A 22745-nucleotide genomic window follows, 5' to 3' on the forward strand; every position below is an offset into this window, starting at 1 on the left:
TCCTTTCCATTTTTTGATATGATCTAAAAACTAAACAATCGTGATAATTTTCGCTTCTGATGCCGGCCCATCTCGGCCGCGCCCTCGAGCCCCGACAGATTGTGCCGCATTCTTCGTCGCGCTCCGTCAATCCTATCCTCGAGACAATGTCTCGCGTGCTTCGAGGCACGGGAGAGGATGCAGTTTTCCAACGCAGATGTTCCGACAGATTTCCCATCTGCATTCCTCACCTCTGGAGTTTTGGCTCGATGATTACGCCGCTCGCAGCCGCATGGCATGGCTGTCTCCCACGGCCTGTTCTACATTATCGATATTTGATATGTCAAGTCTCTGAAAGGGTCATGAAAGCCGCAATCCTGGCCAGATTAGAATACGCTTTGTTAACCTTATTCAATAGTTGAGCTGTCGCGTTGGACGACGTTAGCCGTGTCGCTCCTCGGAATTCTGTCACTTTTTCTTCAGTCCTCTGTCATTCTGTGCTCGCTGGTGTCTTGGACGATCACAGCGTCTGAGGTGGCCGTACATTGGCGGCCCTCAACGCCCTCAGACCTCGGCCAAACACTAAGACGTCGTGTCTGTGGATATGGGCTTGAGCCAGCCACGCGGCGGAGTATCAGACAATCAATACACTGTTTGAAGCCCTTCCAATCCCAAGTCTCGGAATGCTCTTGTACAGTTTCTATGCTACTCGTGGAAAGATTTAGCTCCCGAGATTCTTAGCTATCGAGCCAAAGGCAAGTCATGATCTCGGACCTTCGCCCGTTTAGAGTGGGGGCTGGCTAACTCTTGCTGATCCTCCATTGTGATGGCACAAAACTGTTCGACATGGCAACCCTTTGATTGACGTGGCACTCGTTCCTTCTGCGGGGCCTCCACTTGACCGAACTGGCTGCGCCCGGCCTTTTCGACGGGAAGACTACGGAGATGGCGCCGATCCGATCCCTCTTTGGGAGTGCGTTGGTTGGGTCGGTTTCGGTTACACTTTGTGTGACTCCGCTCAAGTTTGACATCTCGAAAAAAATGAAATAAATAAAAAAATGAGAATAAAAAGAGGAACAGAAATAAGAAGCAAATATTTCGGCTAATGAACCCTTCCCTTGACGGCATACACACTGAGATTAAGACCACACTAGGTGGGAAATACGGCAGCGGAGCTATTAGTGCATGGCGCCGCATGGTGCATGGTGAGGCTGTTGGATCGAAGCCGACATCACAAATGTGCCAAACAAAACCATAGCCGAGAAGATCAACCGCTGTTGGTCAGGATAACAAACACTTGGCCGAGGTTACAAGGACCATCCATGGCCAGAGCTGTCGCGCCATTATCACCTCCACCACACTCCGTCGCGCTCCTCAATCCTCAGCGCTAAAAAGCAAGGAAAAGAAGGCGGGGCCCGCATATGTCTACTCTCACCGCCTCGTATGGAGACAAGCACGGGATGTGGGGTGAGGAGGTGCACCTCATATTACTTTTTTTCGAAGGGTTATTCTCGGAGAGTCGAGATGGGACCCGACTTGCCTCAAAAACGGCCAACAACGCCCGTCTAAGAGGGAGAAGATTACCCCCGTGCCATGGCCCCCTTTCCGAAGGATCAGGAGTGCTATTAGACAATCATTCCGCCCAATCATCAACAACAAATCTCTTGTTTTAGAACCCCACGTCGACGAACACGCGGTGGAGCTCTCCTGAGATAGGCCTGCTTGTGTGGAACCGCCTGAAGCAAAGGACGAAGTATAACACTCACTTCACCCACAATCCCGGAACCGAGTATACCCGGCGAGAGATCCATTGCTGAACAAGACCACCTCTATCTGAGTCTAAGACTATCTCCCTCTCTTTAGCACCGCTATATTCCCCGACATCCGCTGAACTAACTGATTTTTGGCCCATGGGGAGATTCTCAGCTTGGTGAAGAGACCGCATGGCGTACAAAGGCCGGTATGCTCCGACGTTAGCCTGAGCCCCAAGCCTTGTTTGATACGGGAGAAACCCCGAGGAATCTTGGCGGCTGAATATTTCGTCATATTTCACCGGACTCGGTTTTACAGGGGAACATGCAAAAATGAGATATGACTGTTCCTCACATCCGCCCCTCCTACAGAGAGGCTACGTGAAACGCAGAGCTTTTTCCGTACGCATGGCTGGGAGGGACTTCTGGCTGCTTACACTCCGGAACCATCATCCATATCGTCGTGGCGATCGGACCGCATTCTCGAGTTCACCACTTGGGGGATACGGCATTTACGCGCAGTCCACTTTGGGACTTTTTCACTTCAACCAAGTGAGGACATGACCGAGACCATTTACGCTTGTTTTCGCGTCTGGACATGTCAAGCCTTGTCCACTTTCTTGGGAAAGTTCATTAGGATAAACTAACACCAGCTAGCGACGAATTCTCTTGGGGCCAACCTCCGGGGGGGGGACCACCATGACGGTGGTGGTGATGGTGATGGTGATTTATTTGCTCCAGAACGGATTTTTTTTTCCCTTCCCCTGCCACACCGCAGATTCCCATGTTCTGCGATCTCTGGAGAGGTCAAAAACCTCGAAGACCATACTCAGAGAGAAGGCTGGCCTAGCACTGGCACACACTGCGAGAGACTGCCACCCTTTGCGTAGATATCTTCGATTTCCCTTCATAAACTCTGAAATCCGCGAGCATGTTTTTAATTATGATAAAGATACCTAGGTAAAGTAAGAACCTCGTTGAAGATGTTTCGAGTTCCCCCGTTCTTACGCAACTTCGTAGCCTAAAGGATCAGGCGTTAACGACATCCTGCGCCTGCCTATTCCTTCCAACCTTCCAACCTCGCAGCTTTGAGGGGGCTCATCAAAGTTGAAATGCTTCTTCTCCAGCTTCCCTCAACACTGCTTCGTACATTTCCGACTCTGTAGCAGCAGGCCAAAGAAAGTGGTTTCTCGTGCTTAAACCAAGTTTACGATGACTCGCGTCTACTGTCCGCTATGTGGAGTTGAGATCTATTGCTGTAGTGAACCTTTGCCCATAACAGGCAAGGGACCATGGATGTGCGAAATGCGGACAGGTATGTGACGGAGGCTAGAAGAGTCTGCTACCGAACATTAGAATTTCGCGCTTGCTTACAGGTATCCCAACTCCATGCAGTCCTCCCCGGCCCACCGCCATCTATATCTGGGGTTGGTCTTATCAGTACGACCAACTTCTGGGTCAGTTCTGATCCTTCGGCCACATACCTCAAGGCCAACCCCGACTCCGTCATCATAGATGAGCTTCCCCAGGCGCCACAGAGGCCGTCTGCGGCCATTATTCATGACGTATGCTGGACTTTACTGCTCGCTCGTCTGGCCGGTGAGGATACGGCAAAGACCTACCAACCTAATCGTGTGGCCGAATGCCTCCGCGTTCTTCTGAGTTGCTTTCCCTGTGATTCAAAGGGTGACCTACTGACCCGATTCGGCTACGGCGGCGCGTTGGCGTCCCGCAACAACTTTGACCTTGCTGGAGAGTACCTTTTTCTCCTAGTTAGTCCGGTCCAGGATATAACAAAGTTCGTCACCGCATCTCAAAGTATGGCAGTAGATCTACCGCAGTCAACGAAAGCAATAATAAAGCCCGCCGGTGGCATGCACGCAGCCCGGGATCCCTTTGGATGTTTCCCCGTCGAAATCCTCGAGACCATTTTTATTCTGTTGCCGTCTGCAGACTTTTGTAGTCTTCGCCTTGCGTCCAGAGCAGCCGCCGCAATCTCTTCTCCTGCATCTCTTTCCCGGCCATTCTGGAAGAGTCGTTTTGCCCCCGGTCGAGAGATGGATTACTTCCTAGCGGGGCAGCGCCACGTTGTGTCCGGGATGGATCTAGACTGGTACAAGTTGTATCGGCTTCTCCAAGAATGCAGAAATGGCGGGCTGGCTAACATCTGGAAGGTCTTTCACCATCTGTGTGTCTCGCTGATTCCTCTCATGGAGTACTGGACCACCACTACCCCTGAAACTCCTCTCACCGTGGAAATTCCCCTCCCAGAGGGCTACCAGAATGGAGCCTTTGTGCAAAGTCATGTCGCCCACTTAGACCCTGACCAACATGTTATTTTCCCCGAGAACTCGCCTGTTCGCCTGTCTTTGTCTTTCATCAACTTCAATTGCAGGAACTACCTTTCCGGGATACGTCTCCAGGGCTATAAAGGTCAAGGGGATGTCCAGGCTCTTAGCTCTAGTCAAGTGGGCCTTATTATTCCACCGTCAGAGGAACATCTTGATCTGGGGCCAGGCGAAGTTATCCAATCCGTCAGAGTATACAGTCTCGAAGATGGAATAGTGGGAGTCGAGTTTCACATCGACACATGCTCCAATGGACAGGAAGTTAGGCTGCTTGGGGGTTCGGTCGCATCTAATCCAGGTGCTGCAGTTGGGGAGCTAGTTCCTGATGTATCATGGTGTATCCGGGGCTTTTCCTTTGCTGTCAATGTATGGGCTCACATTCTCCTGTCCTCCTCGCGACCTATGCCTACTCGCTAACCTTTCCTCGACTAGGTCTACAAATGCATTTGTCTTGGACTGGTTCAGTATTCTACCGAATACCCTGGCTCAGGAGACTGGACGACGCCACACACGAAGGCAATTATGTGGAAACCAGAGCTTCCCCTAAGCAACCACGCGGAATTAATTTATCCACAAACATCAAGCGGAACCTCTTTGTTTGGGCTCAGTCGTCCGTCTAAATATGAACTTCGGCGGACCAAAGGGAGAAAAACTTGCCCAGCCCAATCGGATAGTGGTCCAGTTCTGCCCCTTCGAACGCCTCCCCGTTGGCTTCGGCTTTGCATACGACGATGGCAGCGAAGTTTTCTATGGCTCACGAAGCATCACGGCTACTGCTGATAATCAGAGGGGATGTACGGAGATATCGTTTTCGATAAACAGCAGGCTTGGAGAACGCATAACGGAGGTACAATGCCTTGGCTGGGTTCCGACAGGCGAGCAGGCACCCAGTCTTCGAGGTTTTAAGGTACAGAGATGTTCATTGTCCTCACTCTATTTGACCCTGTGACACTTACCCTGGTTTCTAAACTTAGTTAACGACAAATGCCTCGGCGCAGTGTGTATTTGCCATGCCTCATCAAGATATGGAAGCTATTGAGTTTCCCTCCCAGTTTGAGACCTTTGCGACATTCCAGTTTACTTCCGACAAGCCTTTGATAGGCTTCCTGACAGAGATCAAGGGATTCGACGGAGAATTAACGGCAATAGCAGTCGTCTGTCCCCAAGACCCGGTCCCCGCAACCTTGGCCGTAACCGAGCCAGCCTTTGCTTCTGCTACTGCAGTTCCGCTTTCTCTACCTCACTCCGCCGCAATTCCTGTCACGCAGGAGAACCTGTTCGAGACACGGTATCTGGCCGTCACTAATTCATGCGTCACTGGCGCTACAACTCGAGATGTCCGGCGTATCAAGTTCTCCTCCGGCGCCGAGGGTCGCTCGCGCCCTCCCGATTCCGTATCCGGTCTCCTATTTCAATACGAGAACCCTCTGCAGGATAGATACGTCGGGCAGTGGTTCAACGAGGTAGATTCCCTAGATCTCGACGAGGGAGATTACGTAGCGCACATAAAGGTATGGCACACCGCCATTCCTGATCAAGTCTCTCCAGGCGTTCCGATACGTTCTACGCTTGAAACTTTCGGGCAGGTGAGGGGGATCGAAGTCTCAACCTCGCGAGGCCTTACGAAACGGGTTCTTTGTGGTAGGACGGAGGGTACTTGTGAGCTTGACTGGTACTTTTCCGAACGTTACGCACTGCCTGTAAGTCCCCGAGCCCGCTACCCCCGCCCTCCCCCCACCAACGTGCGGACCTGTGGGGGGGGGGGGGACAGGACGGCCCCCTGTGGAGTTTTACTCATGATTGGGATCGCTTGCAACTCGTACTGCAACACAAGGTGCACGCGGAGCTGGCCTCAACTATAAACGCACGTCAGATATATGAAGACGCGCGTCGCTCGCTGACTTGAGCGCGTTTCTTTGGATGATTTTTCATCGCCAGGGTCAATGGAGTGCTGTTGGTATCTATAGAACGTGCTCTTAACAAGACCAGGTTGACGGGTCTGATATCGAGAGACGGTATCGGCTGCATCTAGGTTTTGGGATGAGAGGACGGACGCGCGACGAAATTGGGGCTTGGCAGGGGTTATTGTGAACGTGACACTCGCGCTTCGGTGATCTCGCTGTCGCTAACTCTATCCTCGCGATATATCAATGATATTTCGCCCATTTCCTAAGAGCTTTAACTATAACTTTACCCCCTATATCACGGTGGATCTCCAAAGCCCGTCCACCAACACAACCGCGGACCCCGGTTCGCTAAGTGGCGTCGATCTCCGTATAAAATATTTCAGGGGTTATATATGGCCCATGCCCATTCTCCCCCACCCAACACCCGACCTGAGAATCAAACCGGCGCGTTCTCCAACTTGCTCCGAATCACGGAGGAAGATGTGTGGAATACAGTCGAGTAGGACGCGGTGGTTCTTGGTACATTCCCGCCAGTTGGCAATGGGATCTGCGGATCTGGGCACGGTGTCAGGGGTGTGTCCCAAGCGTTGTGTTACCTCGACGATATAGGACTCATCTTCGAGTGGAGAAGCCCAGATCTCTTAGTTGACATGGAGCGCAGAGTGGATATTCCCGTTGCAAGAGAGTTCTCTCAATACTTGGAGCTTCCACGGTCCTGGCTAGTATCTGGTGCCAAGAAGCAGCAAGGTCAAGAATCTAGAGACAAATTACTTGCCATCTCTATCAATGCTAAGCAACTACTAATAAAGACTCGGCGATCTCCAGGAAACAAAACAAGTTCCGACAGTTCTATCCCCAGTTTAGTCCCAGTTGCCTGTAACATTCAAATAATATTTGATAGAGAACTTCTAGAAGCATCCTGGATCATGATGGAGTTCGTGACTCTGTTCGCTGTGAGGGGGACCGGAAGCAACATCATTCTTGAAACAATTATATAATCGCTGTTGCTGTCAACTCTCGTCCAGGGATATGGATCTAAGACAATAGGTATGGTTTTGTGGCCTGGGAAGCGGGAAAAGGAATATTCGGGTATCATGATGGCCGTTTCTTCTTCGTTGCTTTCCCTTTGGAGTACGGAATTTATGGCAGGATGTGTCGAAAACGATGTCAGGTTGAAGGCGCCCGAAGAGTTGGTGATTTTGGGGATCGCCATACAAACTCCAAATAGAGAATCGTGACGAGTGATGAGAGTAACGAACCCTCGAAACTATGCTGAAAGGGGAAGAAAGAACCTGGGGTGCTCCTCTCGACGAAGACAGTGCATGGAGAGGCAGCTTTGGTGAGATATAAGCAGCCCCAAAACGTTTTTAGGAGAAGTATCGAAGAGAGGTCTGCTGTTGGACAAGAAGGAAAGAAGTTCAATACTAGACTGGGGATGTCTGTGATTAGCTAGTGCCGGTCTAGGACAGCAGGAGTGTGTTTTTGCTTTCCGGGGAGACATTTGATAGATCACAGGTCGCTGGAGCACGACACATTGGAAAGGAGAAAGGTGCAGATATTTAGAAACATTAGCCTCGCGCTGATTCGTATTGACAATCTGAGAGTGAGTGGAGAGTGTAACAAAGTTCCAAAAAAACGTCGCGGGCTTGCAGACATAAACTTGAACATAACGAGCTTCATCTTAGCGCTCCTGTCGACCCTATAATACAAAGAGAGTAGACCCCGATTCCGGCAAGAGTTAGAAGAAGCCTTCCTCTAGTCCGTACTCGCTTTGGCTCTCTTTCCGGATGGGTCACCAGGTCATCGGTGACAGTGACTTGATTGGCATAATATCTTAATGATCCTTCCGAGCGAAGGGATTGTTTCGACCTAGTTCGGACCAAGGGAGATTAGAGGTCACAAGTTAGCAGGTAAACCTGTTGCGCATGGGGATTCGATAATGTGCAAGTACTTACCCTTGTTTTTCCACATGCCAGGGGGGTTGACGGGCGTAAAGCCATCGTCATCGTTCGAATCAGCATACGGAAGTTTCAAAAACGGAATCCTCTCCTGCTCGTCCTTCTCAGACTCTGGGCGCTCCACCTTGATCGATCGAGGCGTGGCGGCCGTCGCGCTTCCAGCGGGGGCAGTCTGACGACGAGGTGTAGCGACAGGCTGCGCACCTCGAGGACTCTCAACAAGCTTCTCGATGGGGGATGGGGGCAAAATTCCCGACGGCTGAGACATGAAACGACTGAACAGACCGATACGACGAGGCTTCTTCGAAGGCGTGGTGGAAAGACCGTCACTCTCCTCATCCTTGCTCTGCTTACGCTTAAACAACTCCCTCAGCCGGGGGCTAATATCATCAAACTTGCCAGACGCATGCTCCTTAGAGAGGGAGCGCTTCGAGCCCGACGAGATCGGCTCGCTCTTGAATCGCTTCTGAGGGGTCGGGGTGGGGGGATTTCCCTGATTGTTCTTGCTCGGCCCGTACTTGAAGACTCCGAACATGCCGCGCTCCCGCTCGCGCTGGCGCTTGGCACCGCCGAAGATTCCATCGACCCTTTCGTCCTCGGACTTGGGAGACTAGACTCGATCAGAGCGGCGAATAGGTTGCTTGCCGGCGGTGGATGTCTCTTGCATGGGGACCTCATTGTCACGGGTCGGCGCGGACTCGAGAGTCTTGGCGACGGGGTTACCGGGACGAGGGACTCGGAGTGCCGACATCTCGCTCGGGGTGTGAGGAGCAATGCCATCGAAGGCGAAATCCGACGGCTCCTGGAGATGCTCGGGAATTACCTGAGGACCAGGCGCCGAAGCGAACCTGCTACTGCCAGCCTCATCCCTGGGAAGTCGTGGGGTCTCGCTCTCCGCCGACTCAGTCCGAGTGTATTTGTCCTCAGGATCCTTGCGCTTTGGCCACCGGGGGCGGATTTCCGAGCCGTCGGGGTTGTACTGGTACGATGAAGTTAGCGCTCCGAGATCAACAACACACTCAAGTTCAAAGAAGAGAAAGAAAAACAAAAAGTGTGTGTGAGAAAGTAACTTACAAGCTTCTCTCCAGACCTACGAATGGCGAAAAGCCTCGGGCGGAGGAATGACTTGCTGATTATCTTGCCGCCCAGGTGGATTGAGCCCTGGTACGCTCGGGGAGGCCGCATGGAGAATCTGCCCGGGGCAGAAGCAGGCGTCTGCGGACGGTTTTCCTAGACCACCGGTCCGAGACGGCTGTTGGGAACGTTCTCGTTTCGGCGAGGAGCGGCACCCGCGTTTGCTCGAGAGGCGACATTTTCATTTCGGCGAGACGTGGCGTTCTCATTCGGGCGAGAAGCGATATTCTCGTTGGCTCGAGAAATGGCGGCACGGGAGGACTCACTTAGGCCGGATGCGACGTTCCCGTTTCGGCGAGAAGCGATATTCTCGTTGGCTCGAGAAGCGCGGGCAGCGGTGGAGTCGCCGCGGTCGGAGTCGGCCCGGGCGAACGGGTTCTCATTGCTGATTCGCTTGGCAGGGTTTGGTCCAGCACCGCCGACGACGGGAGGAGTGCTGGGTAGCGGCTTCGAACCGTGGGCGATGATTACTCGGTTCGAGGGTCGTTGCTGGACACCAGGCTCACGACACATGATGGAGACGTCTCCGGGGGCACTAGGGGGCTGACCCGAGCCGGTAGGCCTGCCCTGGGGTCCATTGGGATTGCCAGGATTTCCAGTTCCCTGGTTGGGGAGGCTACGATGCCGGGGAAGGGGTGCAGGAGGGGGTCGCAGGGGGGTAGACGGGCGCGAGCCAGGTTGATGCGAGGGTCCATCATGAGAACCGCTATCATGATGTGAAGACGTACCTGTGGCTTGCTGCGAACTAGGTTTGGTCGATGGATCTTGATGAGGACCGTTATTATCATGAACCGGAATGTCATTTTCCTGCTGTGGACCAGGCTGACCCGATTGACCGTCGTACGGAGGAGGACTATAGCCAGGAGCTGGGTTATCGTGAGGTTCACGACCATTCTGCGGGCCAGGTCCGTGATGCAAACCGGCCCCATGATGATGAGCTGGCATAGCGTTGGCGGGATAAGGACCCGACTGGCCCGGCCGACCCTGCTGATTAGGAACGTAACCTTGATGAATTGGCATTCCATTCGGCTGATACGGTCCATGAGGGACTGGACCATGCTGATGATGCATTCCAAACCCCGGATTCGGAGCCTGATGCACAGGAACACCTCTTCCCGGAGGCACAGGACCCCAATGGCCTACACCAGGGGGCGAATAAGGAGGCGGCGGGCCACCAGGGGGAGCCACACCAGAATAGCCAGGACGAGTATAAGCGCCCTGGTACGCGTGAACCGAATAGTGAACATGCGGCGCAGGGCCTCGCATCTGAGGATGTGGTCCCATGGGATGAGGAACATGCATACCATGCTGGCCATAATGATGATGGCCCATGCCAGGATGGCCTCCGAAGTTGGGGGGGACGGGACCCCCACCGGGGTGAGGGGGGCCATTGTAAACGGGCCAGGGAGATGTGAGGCGAGCCGAATGGGAGTGGAAAAAGGCAGAGGTTGGTCCGTTGAAGCCGGGCGGGGGCATATATTGCGAGGCTCGGGGGGCTTGGGGGTGCGTGCCTTGTCCAGCGAAGGGAGGATAGGGAGGGTGAGGAGGGTGAGGACCGGGAGGGGGGATGAAGTCCGTGGGAGGGGGTGCGTAGTAGCTATACGCCGGGTAGACCGGTGGGATGTAAGGATGCATCTTTGAATCGTTCAGGGTTGCTTTTTCACCTCGAGCCCGCGTTATGAGGCCTATTGGCTTTCTGCGGGTGCTGGTGAACGTTCCTTGAGATCGAGATGGAAGTTTGAGTGTGTATCTGGTGATGCTTCGATTAGCAAGTGAGCTTTCGGTTGATGTCGCCTATAGTAAAGGATGAAGTAGGGGGCTTCGTGGAAGTGCAGTGGGTAGTATGACGAGGAGAGAAGATGGAGACAGGCAGAGAAGTATGGAGGCGAACGTCTATAGTGATGGTGGTGTACAGGATGAGGAAACGATAGCTCTGAACTATCAGACTGAAGGATTGGTCGAAGACAGAACGATATCTTGGGAATGGATGGACTGTGTGAAAAGGGAAAAGAAAGCACCGGGAGGAGAAGAGAGAAAAAAGCTGACTGCTAGGTCAAGGGGAAGGGGCTACGAGGCGCGTCAAGGGCCAACTTTGGCCGCAGAAGCTCGAAATAAGGCAGGGCGTCGACTCCAGACGCGACAAAAGTAGACAGACTCTCAGGGAAAAGCTAGAAACAAGTTCTAGAAAGCAAGATAGACCATCGCCATGCCACAACAGAAAGCGCGTCCAGACGAGAACAGAAAACACTCACCGAACCAGAAGTCTAAAACCACAAAAAAGAGCTTCCGGCGACTTGGTATATCGACAATCTTTCCGAGGAAGATACAGAGATGGAACACAAACGAAGAAGATGAAGGAATGCGGATGTCGAGATAAGGAATCGATTAAGTTCGCGGTTTGAGGTTTGGAAGAGGGAAGAAAACAGAAATCAAAACAGAGGATGAGGAGAGTTTTTATTCTTCTCCATAGGGTTTAGCGACTAATCCCAAGCAGAAGAAGTTGGCAGATCTCACGATGTTGAGGGGCGGATGTTGGGATGGACGGAGGTGTCGGTGTGGCTTCCGTGCCGGGTCCGAAAGTGGGACCGGGTTTGCTCCGTTGTCGCCGGAGTGAATTTCTCTTTATGCTATAAGCTCAACTTTCACCAACAAGTTCGGAGAGATGGGCAGCAAAATGAGGCTTCTTAACATCTTTATTTTAACTATTCATGACAAGTTTTCCATTCATGTACATCAAATGTCCTGCACAAAAGGCCTAAGGAACCGCCTTCTTCTATAAGCCCAAACTCCATGCTTTGAAGAACCATCCCTCTATCCCTATGCCTCATGAGATCAGGCGTCCCTTCCTACCTATAGTCAAGAACCAGAGCAGAAAAGGACAAAACAAAACAATCAAGCAATACCGCTCTACTTCCTCTTCTCCTCCTTCACCTTCCTCCCCCTCCACCGCCCCCTAACAGCCCTCAACAAGCCCCACGCCAAAACCCTATAAACAACCACACAAGCCGCCAACGCCACCACATTCACCACCGGATCGACATCCAACCGATATAACTCAAGCACGTCCTCCCCGGTCTCGATAATACACTTCCCACCCAGCATATGCGCCTCATCACAAACAAACTCCACCCCCTTCAGCGAAAACGGCGCAAGCGCCCTCGTGGCGTAACGCACGGGGGAAAGGTAGTTCATCGCATTAAGCAAAGCCGGCATATTGGTAGATAGGACGCCGGCCATAGCGTTTGCGATTGAGAGCACGACGGACGTAAGCGTGACGGCGAAGCCCGTGTGCGAGGAGAACAGCGTGTTGAACATGATACCCAGACTCTCGCCGCACGAGACGATACCGAAGCACGAAAACGTCGCGATGAAGTACATCTCAGCTGTGCGCGGCAATCCGACGGCGAGGTCGGCGAGCACCCCGAAGACGAGACAACTGAGGATTTCGAAGGGGACCTCGAGGATCGTATACTGTGCCATGAAGGCGTCAACACCATAAACGCCGTCGTCGTCCTCGCGGTAGAAGACGTCGCGCTCGGCGGGGTACACTGCGACGTTTTGGAGCATGCCGACGAAGTAGAAGGCGCCGACTTCTTGGACGAAGCCCATGCGATTTTGGACCGAGTAGAAGTCGTTGTCGAGGGGCGCGAAGAAGAGTGCGAAGACGGCGCCGAGCGCGATGACTTGCATTGTGCGCGCCATTAGGAGTTGGGGTTGGCGTCGGAAGTTGATCGTGGCGCGGTGGAGAAGGATGGGGAGGGCTGTGGCGAAGGAGGCGCGTTTGGTTACGAGGGCGCCAAGTTCGGCGGGTGTTGCAAGAGTGGCTTTGTTGAGAGAGCGGCGGGGGATCGAGGAGACTGTTCTTGTGAGATGGTTGGTGTTGTTTTCGTGACTATCGGTTTGGGCGATGGGGGTTATGGCGTCTTCCTCGGCGAGATTCTTGGGCTCTGATTGTTCGGCCTTCTCAGATATATCACCGTCCGTGACAGTTCCATCTTGTAAAGGCTGGGCCGAGTCATTGTGCTCATCGCCTTCGGCCTTGATTCCCTTCTCCTCCTTCTTTTCATCTGCGACTTCTTCTGTCTCTTCAATATTTGGTAATTTCTTTCCACCCTCCTCATCCACTACAGCCCTCTCACTCTCCTCAATATTCCTCTTCCAGGCCTCTATCAAACGCCTCACCTTCTCCCTACTCTCCCTCTCCCTCTCCTCCTCCCTCAAATCCACACTAATAAGATCCATCACGAAATCCGCCGGATTCGTATGCTTCGGGCACTCATACCCAAACCCCCTAAAATACCCCAACATCTCCCCCGCCCTCCCCGTATACACGCATTCGCCTCCCCTCGCCAAGAGCAACAGGTTCCCGAAATGCGTAAACAAGTCGCTCCTGGCCTGGTGAATCGTCAAAACCAGCGTGCGCCCCTCGGCTGCGAGACCTTGTAGCACCTCCATGATAGAGTTCGCCGTGAAGGCGTCTAGGCCCGAAGTCGGCTCATCAAGGAGCAGGATGCGAGGATCCGTGAGCACCTGTACGGCGATGGAGACGCGGCGCTTCTCGCCGCCTGAGATGCCCTTTATCAGATCGCTGCCTACGAGGTTGTCTGCGCAGTCCTTGAGACCCATTTTGAGCAGGACGTCCTCAGCGCGTCGCTTCTTCTCCTCTTTACTCATCCAGGAAGGAAGACGTAGGCCGGCGGCGAAGTGGAGAGTTTCGCGGACCGTCAGTGACGGGAGGAGCGCATCGTCATCCTGGCAGACGTAGGAGCAAACGGAACGGATCACGGCCCGTGACGGCACGGCCGAGTTGAACGTGAGCTTGCCGCTGGGGAGGTACCTCGTGCCGGCAGTGTTATGCAGTCTCAGCGCCATGGCGTTTAGCAGAGATGTCTTCCCGCTGCCAGAGGGGCCCATGATGACGTTTAGCGTCCCAGCCTGGAACGTAGCCGTCACGGGGTTCAGGATCGTCTTGCGTGGCAGTTTCTTGCCATAGGTAGTCCGCTTGTCGAGCTCGAGGGCAAAGCTGTCGAGGCCGACGTCGATGGTGCGGACCTCGGCGATGGAGCTCGCCTTCATCTTTTCTTTGCCGGCGGACAGGTCGGTATCGGAGGTTCGGGCACGCGCAATTGTCATCTCCACCTTGACGAAGTAGAGGAGCACGGCGGACAGGGCGAGGAGGGCGACGATGAATGCGACTAGGATGAGGATCGGTCGGGCTACCCAGTTTTCCGGGAATCCGAGAAACTCCATAACGTACTCGCCAGTGTACGACACGCAGAGGGGGTTCTCTCTTCCTCCGGGAAACGGACAATCGTAGAAGTTTCCTTGGAACTCGTTGCCGCAGTACGCACCGAAGACATAGAACTGGGTCGGGAAATGTTAGAACAGATCAAGGATGTCAAAAGAGAGAGGAATTCTTACCGTATATGTGATCCATTTGAGCCATCGCACGTACACCGGAATAGTATTGCTCTGGATGAACATCCCACAAGCCATACTCTGCAAAGTATACACCAAATTAGCAATCAAACTCGCACCGGGGAAATGCCTCACAGCTGCAACACAACTCATGGCGCATGTCATAGCTACATAATGATTCAACAGTGTAACGGCAAAAAAGATGAAGAACTTCTCAGCGTCCCTCTCGAACCCAGCCATGAAGAAGAAAATGACGCTAAATAGGAACGGTACGGGCAAGTCCTCGGTGAACATCCTAGCGAAGCGGCGGGACAGCAGGAAGGGTACGACGTCGGCACAGCCCTCGCTGTGCTCGCGGTCAAAGGTCAGGATGTCGATAGTGAGCCGGTACACTTCGAACATGAGCATCAGGTAGCCCTGGAGGCCGGCGGCCGTGTATAGGGCGCCTTGACGTGAGCGGATGCCGGATTGGTCACTGCCGAGGTTGTAGAAGATGTAGCCTGTGACTATACCCATGAGGACGGCTTCCAGTGTGGCGGCGAGCATGCCCAGCGGGTCGCGATAGGTGACTTTGAATGTACGATCGGTTAGGACGGCTAGCTGTCTGAAGAATGTGGCGTGTTGTTTCTTCTTTCTCTTGGCCTTAGAACTCTTTCGTTTATGGTGCCCAGCATTTTCTTCCGTCTCTGACGCAGCAGTATTCGGGCCGTACCGCGTACAACTTTCTTCCACCCACGCAGCCTTGAGCCTAGACACCCTTTCTACGGTCTCCGCCTCAAGCTCGGGCGTCCGGTTATCGATCGCGGCAACGTCGATGAAGTACTCGGCAGGGTTAACAAACGGCGGAAGCTTAAAGCCCTGGCTCTCGAACCACGGAGCGCATTCCTTCATGGGGCCCGAGTAAACGGGACTTCCCTTGGTCAAGATGATGAGGTTATCGAAGAGGTCCCAGATTTCAGATCGCGGCTGGTGGATGGTGGTGATGACGGTGCGGCCCTTTTGCGCCAGGCTCTTCAGCGTCTTGACGAGTTGGAAGGCGCTGGTGGCGTCGAGACCCGTCGTCGGCTCGTCGAGGAAGAGAACGGAGGGATTCGCTAGTAACTGTACGCCGATGCTCGTCCGTCTCTTTTCTCCGCCAGAGCATCCCTTATGCTGCGTGCTACCGACCCTCGTGTCGGCGCATTCCTTCAACCCAAGCTCCAGTATAACCTCCTCGACGACCTTTCTCCGCTCATCGGAAGTCGTGGAAGCGGGCAACCTCAAATCGGCAGAGTACCCTAAGGTCTCCCTAACAGTGAGCGACGGTAGTAATACGTCTTGTTGCATCACGTACGCATGCCTCGCTGAATGCACGCCTTTCACCCCATTAAACGTCACTTCTCCCGCCTCCGTCAACCTCGGACTTGACATCCTTTCGGCCAGCGTATTCAACAACGTCGTCTTCCCAGAGCCGCTCCCCCCGATAATAGCAGTCAACGACCCCGGTGCCAACGATGCGCTAACATCATGGAGTAACGTTTTGTCGCCAGGCTTCTTCGGACCGAAGAAGCTGCGCTCCTTGAAGAGCTGGGGGTAAGTGGCCGGTTCGAGCCACGAAGGCGAAGTGTCAACGACGACGGAGAGATCCCGGATCTGGATATCGACGGCTTGCACGTCATCAAGGGAGAGGGGAGTGGCGCCGGAGATGGAAAGGCGGTACTGGGTGGTGGGCTCCCGCAGCGCCGGGTGGTCCGCGGAGGTAGCGACGGAGCTTGGGCGGTCCATTTTCTCGGCTTCGAGGGCGGAATAGTGGCTTTGGGGCCGGGCGCCCTCGGGAGATGCAGGCCTCTCCATACGGAGGGTGTGGTTGGCTGAATGGTGGTCGAGGGGAGTATTTACACTGCTTCGAGAGATGGGACGGACTTAGGAAATAGTGGTAGCCATATCGAAAGACGAGGAGCAATGAAGAGCTGATATCAGTGTAAACTCAAACGGGAGTGGTTTGAGGAGGCTTTTTGATTAGTTAGTCCAGACTGTGATTTAAGAGTGAATATGCGGTCTCCAAGGAAAAGAGTGAGGACTAAGATGCCCGTTTACACTTCGGTTCGTCGACTGCGAGTGCCAGGATTCGTGATGCGGAGGTTAGCTTAGCAAAAAGTGCCCTTAGAACGGGGCTGCGGGCTTTTCCTCTCGAAATTTATGGAAATATTGAAATGGAAAAAGAAAGAAACAAGGTTACGGTGAAGGGATATTCAAAAACTGCGCAGTCGAGATGGCGAGCAGGTCAGGAAAAGAGTAATAAAAGCAGCCAAGGTGATGAGATCATCAATATAAGCGATGTTCGGTACCGCCCGACCTGTAGTGGAAGAGAACAAGGGAACTAAACCGACGGACCCTTCCAGACAGACCCATCCGGGAAGTGCTCGCTCCGGGGAGCCCTCCACTTCACAATTCCGACGACCTTCTTCCTTGGGACATATGCCCCCGCCCGCCCTACACTAACCGAGAATGCAACGGGGAGTGCCATTGCATTCTGAGATCTATGCAGTACTTGGCAATCTACGAAGTACCTGAGTGCTTATCAAGTATGTGTAGCGTTGCCTCTCATCCCTCGTGTTCCTTTAATATAGGCATTATTCCGTGTGTAGAGCTCGGTTGGAAGGGCTCGCTCCTCGAACCAAGAACGACAGAAGCGAAGCACGGCAGTGACCCCCATGCGGGATCGGATCAGCGGCGCAGAGAACAAAGTACGAGTACGAAATATGGGGAGAAGGACCCACATCCACATGGTGTGGTAGCAACTAACTAACGTTCTTTCGAAGCTAGCATACAATAGGAGTGTAAGTTTGGATTTTCGGAGAGGCAGACCTATATGACTCGCGAGATGAGACAAGCCCTTTTTGGCAGACGGATTCTCGCTTGAAGATCCCTTGTCCGCGGAACATGTCTTTGTCGGGTGGCGCCAAGGGTGGTGTGGGCATGGATGACGGTTAGGGTTTGCGAAATTTGGTGGTTTGGGAGAGGCGGAAGCGAAGCGAAGTGGAGGGGGGGGGGTTGGGGATCCATGGCTGATCCTGTGAGTGCGTGGAGAGATGGGGATCTGGAACGGCATCCCAGAGCGCAGACTCAACATCAGTCGAGTCTTTTGGTAGCGAGCTCATCAACAGTATTTCTAGTACCTGTGTATTTCGTCGGATAGGTACTTACTCGTGCCTTCGGCATTTCACCATCATCAGTGGGAAATTTTAACAGATTCGCCCAGCCGGGATCTGGTGAACCAGGGAACCGGGTGATCAGCGAACGCCACTTGGCACTTGGAGACTAGCTCTGTTCGAGGCCAGGCCTTTTCGGCCGTGGGCAAGCTGCTAAGCGAGGTTCGGGCATCATCAATAAGTCGGTGATGTGTGGGTTTACACTTAATTAGGAGCTTAGCTTTGTTATTGCGATTCGGTTGACGGAAGCGGACAGAGGCAATATTAGCTCGTCCTCGGACGCTGGCTTGGAAATTTGGACACGCATCCTGCCGTCTTTGCTCGGCTCGCTTGCCATGGGCTTGGTGTCGCGGGGACCTGAATAATTTATCTGCCGCCAAGATTGGACAGCCAACCCCCACACCTCCGCTTGGTACTCAGCTTGGTACTAAACTTGGTACTCAGCTGTTTTGTGCGGACAATTCTGGACTCGGCGAAGATTGGCGGCGATTCCTCTTCCCATCTCCGCAGCAGGTGGGCAACCGAAGCGAGGGAAACGAATTTCTTCGATCGGTTACGAAGCGAGGTGGGGCAGACCACAAAAAGAAAAGAAAAGAATTGGAGGATTTTCAACCAGGTGTGATGAGAGGTCGGTTTGTCTGGATGCAGCAGTGATACGTCAGTGTATCATCTCGCGTAGCCAAGTGCAGTTCGAAGGATAATAATAATAATATATGATAATAATGGACTCACCCACACAATTTGCAAGTTGCAATTTGGGACGCACCCCCTTCTCAATCTCGTCAATGTCGAAGACCCCAACTTTCCCAAGACGCAAATTAAAGCGGAGCTCGCTTGCGCTTAAACGATGGAAGCTGTGTTTCAACTTTCTAGTCAGCGTTGTATTAATATCAACTTTAAATTGACAATGACAACATCGGTCCGGACTCGTCAGGCCTCAAGCTGGGACTTGTCCAGTGAGGGACGGAATATACAAGGGTCATGATGAATCGAGCCGGGCACTCTTTTCAGTCTCAGCTTCGTCAGTACGAGGGGTTTCGAATCATCGCCCTCCTAGACAAAGTACTTCGTATGAACGGGGGAAGCACATCCCCGGCTTGACCTCCTGTGGTGTATGAGTAGTCCAGACCGTGCACAGGACAGGCAAGACAGCATCCGTCATAGAACACAGACCTGGCTCGTCTGCCCAACTAGCAATTCGCAAGCCTAGCTGTTTTCTGCCTAGACTGCTCGGTAAGTCCCCGACAGTCCCAAGATCCTGGGTGCAACCAGCTCCAGGGGGGTTCTTCCTTGTATTATGCGTACTAAAGATCAATAAGGTGGGCGGGCTCCAGTTGTTGTGGACGAGGTACGAAGTACACCACTTCGCACTTCGTAGTATCCAACGAAGATGATCTATGATCACAGGCTTCGGGGACCCGAACTCATTGTCCTCAAGGAAGAGAAGCTGATCCGGACAGATGGAATTGATTTCATCCGACTTCGTACTCGGCGTGTTGTCCTTCCGTCTGCACCTTCCTCTCCTCTCTTGAACCCCTCAAAATCGCAAGCCAAAAAAAGGATTCACCGAGCCATCTTCCTTCTTTCCTTCCCAATTATTTCCTATCCGGGCCATTGTGTGACCCCAAGAACAAACCAGGCATAAGCCACATGTTCGACATGTATGATTTAATGCATCTTCCTTCCTCCTTCCGGCGGCGTGCGTTCGGAACCTACCTCGACGGAGAGATTTTTGATCCGTGAAGTGGTGTAACGTTCCTTCCAAAGTCTGTTGCCTGCGATGGGCTTGGAGAGGAAGGACCTAAGCTGGGAGGCCAGCAGGAGAGCCTGTAGGATCCGTCGCCTTACAACGGGCTGCCATGTCGGATGTTTGTGTTCGAATGTGCTTTCTCAAAACAACATTATTCTCTCCATTCCAATCCTTCAGAAGGGTAGGGCAGTATCATCTTGGAGGTCAACCCAGCACAAGAGTAGGAGGGGGAAAAAGCGGCGCAAATGTCCACCACTGGTTTCGAACCAATAACCTCTCTAAGTCTCCTCCCTCACCTCACCTCTACCCTCCAGCCTCAAAATATCACAACTTCAACAGAGAGCCTAGATAAGAGATTCCCTCTCAGAACATAAGCGAAAAGAATATCCTGTAAAACAAAATATAATCTAGCAAAAAAGAATTCCCACTTCTCCCTCTCCAATTCCCAATTTCTCATTCCCATTCCCATTCCCAATACCCAATTTCCTCCACGTCTCATGATTTGACTAGACCGGGTTCCACGCCGGCGCCTTGTGGAAGTAGTTTATAAGCAGTGCGTCACCGCTCGACCACTTGAGCTTCCATGAGACGTTGGGAATCCAGAGCCAAATCTTCATATATAACACATACTACGCAAGCCGCCGCTCTCAGACGGAAGGTGCGCCCCGAACGAACATCTCCTCCCACGACTCGGCTTTATGCATTATCACCAAGGTACGTTGGCAGCAGGTGTGTGTAGAAAATCCAAACTCGAATGCTCTAACCTAGAAATCTAAATGCTGTCTAAATGTTGTCCCAAACGCCGACGCCGCCAGATCTAGTTTTGTTCTATCCCGTCTCTTGTATTCCGTCTCTTTGTATCCCTCCTCTATTTATAACCCTTCACCAGTTTTGTTTTTGTCTATCCATTGACTTGCAGGTCCGTCCGTCCCTTGGGAGTCGGGGGAATACTGGACCCCGATGGCGTTCCAAGATCTATCCATCCCGTTCATATCCAATGCAATCGTCTGTGAAAAGAAAAAAAGAACCCTCCCCTCCCCGCCGGCGGAAAAATCACATGCCAAGTCCACAAGTCCAAAATAAAAAAAGGTTCCGATATCGAAACTGACTCTTAGCGGAATCACGCCAGTTCCAATGTCTGAACCGGCGCAGGCTTCTCGGTCTGCTCAGGCGCCTTAGTGGTGAGGTACCTGCAGACACGAAGGCTCGACAAACAGTCCCTGGTAAGCAGAAGACTTCGCGCCCTCATCCGCCCACATATGCTTAATCTCTCCGGCCTCGCACATAGTCTTCCTCGGTTCGCACTCGAGTCCGTGGGTCGTCTTGCTCGCGAGAGTCTGCCAGTGAGGATCCGACGGCGAGTTGCAGCTGCCCATGCGAACCCACTTTGTGACGGTGATGGTCCAACCCCCACTGTCGCGTTCAGACTCGGTTTCACTGTCATCATCATCCTCTTCCTCCTCATGCCAATCGTCGCCGCGAACCTCCATCTGGAAGTCCGTGTAGCAAACCGGACACGACCTAACAGGACCCGCCATCCTCTCAATCGACGCCAGATTCAAGCCCTCGGCGCCGGGGAACTCCAAAAGACGACTCCCTCGGACATGGTTGCAGATGAACCTGTCAGCATCGTGCTCAACCCATCGCCCGAGAGATTTCGTCGCGCCGCCTTTGCCCTGGTGGTAGCTCCAGACAGCGCGGAGAAAAAGCTCGCCGCCGATGATCTTAGCCTGCCAAGACTCGCTGATGGAAATGTTGCGTGAACTGTGCGTGATGGCGTGGTCCATGTTCAGCCTCTCGACGTCGGGACCATGCGAAGGTCCGCGAAGGCGATTATGCAGCACGAGGCGCGCCGTATGGAACTTGAGCTTATAACTGAACCCCGTAACGACCCACGGATCCGGCCTATCGCGAAACATGCAGCCGGCGTCGTAGTTGCAAACGCCTTCCTCCTGCTGGTGCGGGTGCGCATTCCACGTGTGTAGCTGACTGCAGTGGTAGCAGTAGTAAAGCCCCGCGACGTCCTTTTCGAGCAAGAGGAGGAGACTCTCCCTGGCGGAGGAATCAAGCACGCGTTTGGTGGAATCGCGGTACCTCCCATGGAGGCCTCGGCACGTCAAGGCGAGGGAGATGACGGACTCGACGGGGAGGAAATGGAGGGTGAGGTCGATAATTTCGGGGGGCATCTGGAGGATGTAGGCATTGTCTTTCTTCGGCGACTTCACCCTGTGGGCGAGAGTCGACGCGAAGGAGCGCCGGCGGCGCTGGGGGTCCAAAGTTTCCATCTTCATCGTGAAGATGGCACGAGAGTAGCAAATTTGAGAGGCGAGTAAGGGCAGACGAATACTATCATATTGGTTCAGCGAGGCTATTTGGGGGGGAGAGAAAAAGGTGTGAGTTGACTGGGAAACAAAAGAAAAAAAAAAAGAAATAAGTAATGGTTCCTAGACCAGGGCTTCTTATCCAAGAAAAAAAAAATTAAGGGAAACCTGGGGTACTCTCCACTGCTCCAGCTAGCCCGATAAGATTTTTCCTCCGGCACCGCCCAATCGATTAGCCCGCGAGATAATGGAAGCCGCCCGAAGCCCGCCATCGAGCTGACCGTCCTTGATAAGGGAAAAAAAAAAAAAAAAAAAAAAAAAAAAAAAAACGTCAAGCCTGGTGTGTCAAAATCCAGGGACCAGTGGGTCCAAGTCCGAGCAAGCCTTCCATTCGGGGCAATGAAAACGCCAGCCTAGACTCACCGCCACCACCAACAGGGTGGCAAGCCCCCGTGTTTCTCTTTAGAGTAAAAAAAGTTTCCTTGGACAAAGGCAAGGGGTGGGAGGGGCAAGTAGGGGTATCGAGCCCTCGAAAGTGCGATTCGGAAGTTTCGAATGAACGTGCACCCTGCAGACACGTGAAAATGCGATAAAGTTGAGGCTGGTGGATTACGCGAATTGGCCAGTTAGAAGACGCGGTAGGTAAGGAGGGAAAATTAAGAATAGGAAGGAGAAGAGTGGAGCATCACCGAGGTCCCTGCGCTTTCACTACGAAATTGTTGAAGGGGGCCGACTTTCGGAGAGCATTTTCTGACAGTTTGATGGTAACGGTAAGAATATTAGTGCCGATGCTCAACACAAAAATATTTGAGAGGCCAGGCCCTCTTCATAGAGATAAGCAGAATCTCTTGTCGCGTTGAACTCCAATGACGCTTAGAGGTCGATATCAGTGCTTCCTCCCCCCCCGGTGCAAAATTAAAAATAATAGCAGCTATACATTGCACGATATGGAGGAGTAAAAGAGCCCGAGACCAAGTGTGTAGTAGAG

General features: G+C 53.0%; 3 protein-coding genes and 2 pseudogenes across 3 annotated transcripts; 1 reads left to right on the top strand and 4 right to left on the bottom strand.

Annotated features, from left to right (window-relative positions):
* Positions 1-4700: 4700 nt before the first annotated feature.
* Positions 4701-5741, top strand: SAPIO_CDS3836 (uncharacterized protein; the record flags this gene model as incomplete). Its single annotated transcript, XM_016786539.1, has 4 exons — positions 4701-4872; positions 4954-4985; positions 5053-5589; positions 5724-5741. 4 exons carry the CDS (start codon positions 4701-4703, stop codon positions 5739-5741), a joined length of 759 nt encoding a protein of 252 aa, XP_016643882.1.
* A 2078-nt stretch (positions 5742-7819) lies between these two features.
* SAPIO_CDS3837 (uncharacterized protein) lies at positions 7820-9128 on the bottom strand (the record flags this gene model as incomplete). The annotated part of the gene is made up of 4 exons (XM_016786540.1): positions 7820-7854; positions 7941-8553; positions 8617-8922; positions 9018-9128. 4 exons carry the CDS (start codon positions 9126-9128, stop codon positions 7820-7822), a joined length of 1065 nt encoding a protein of 354 aa, XP_016643883.1.
* A 45-nt stretch (positions 9129-9173) lies between these two features.
* SAPIO_CDS3838 lies at positions 9174-10712 on the bottom strand (annotated as a pseudogene; the record flags this gene model as incomplete).
* Positions 10713-11984: 1272 nt separating this feature from the next.
* Positions 11985-16328, bottom strand: SAPIO_CDS3839 (ABC transporter; the record flags this gene model as incomplete). Its single annotated transcript, XM_016786541.1, has 3 exons — positions 11985-14441; positions 14499-14576; positions 14688-16328. The coding sequence occupies 3 exons, from the start codon at positions 16326-16328 to the stop codon at positions 11985-11987; spliced, it is 4176 nt and encodes a 1391-aa protein (XP_016643884.1).
* A 4283-nt stretch (positions 16329-20611) lies between these two features.
* On the bottom strand, positions 20612-21727 carry SAPIO_CDS3840 (annotated as a pseudogene; the record flags this gene model as incomplete).
* Positions 21728-22745: the final 1018 nt, after the last annotated feature.

The sequence above is a fragment of the Scedosporium apiospermum genome (assembly GCF_000732125.1).
Source record: "Scedosporium apiospermum strain IHEM 14462 chromosome Unknown SEQ_SAPIO_0089, whole genome shotgun sequence".
Classification (NCBI taxonomy): Eukaryota; Fungi; Ascomycota; class Sordariomycetes; order Microascales; family Microascaceae; genus Scedosporium; species Scedosporium apiospermum.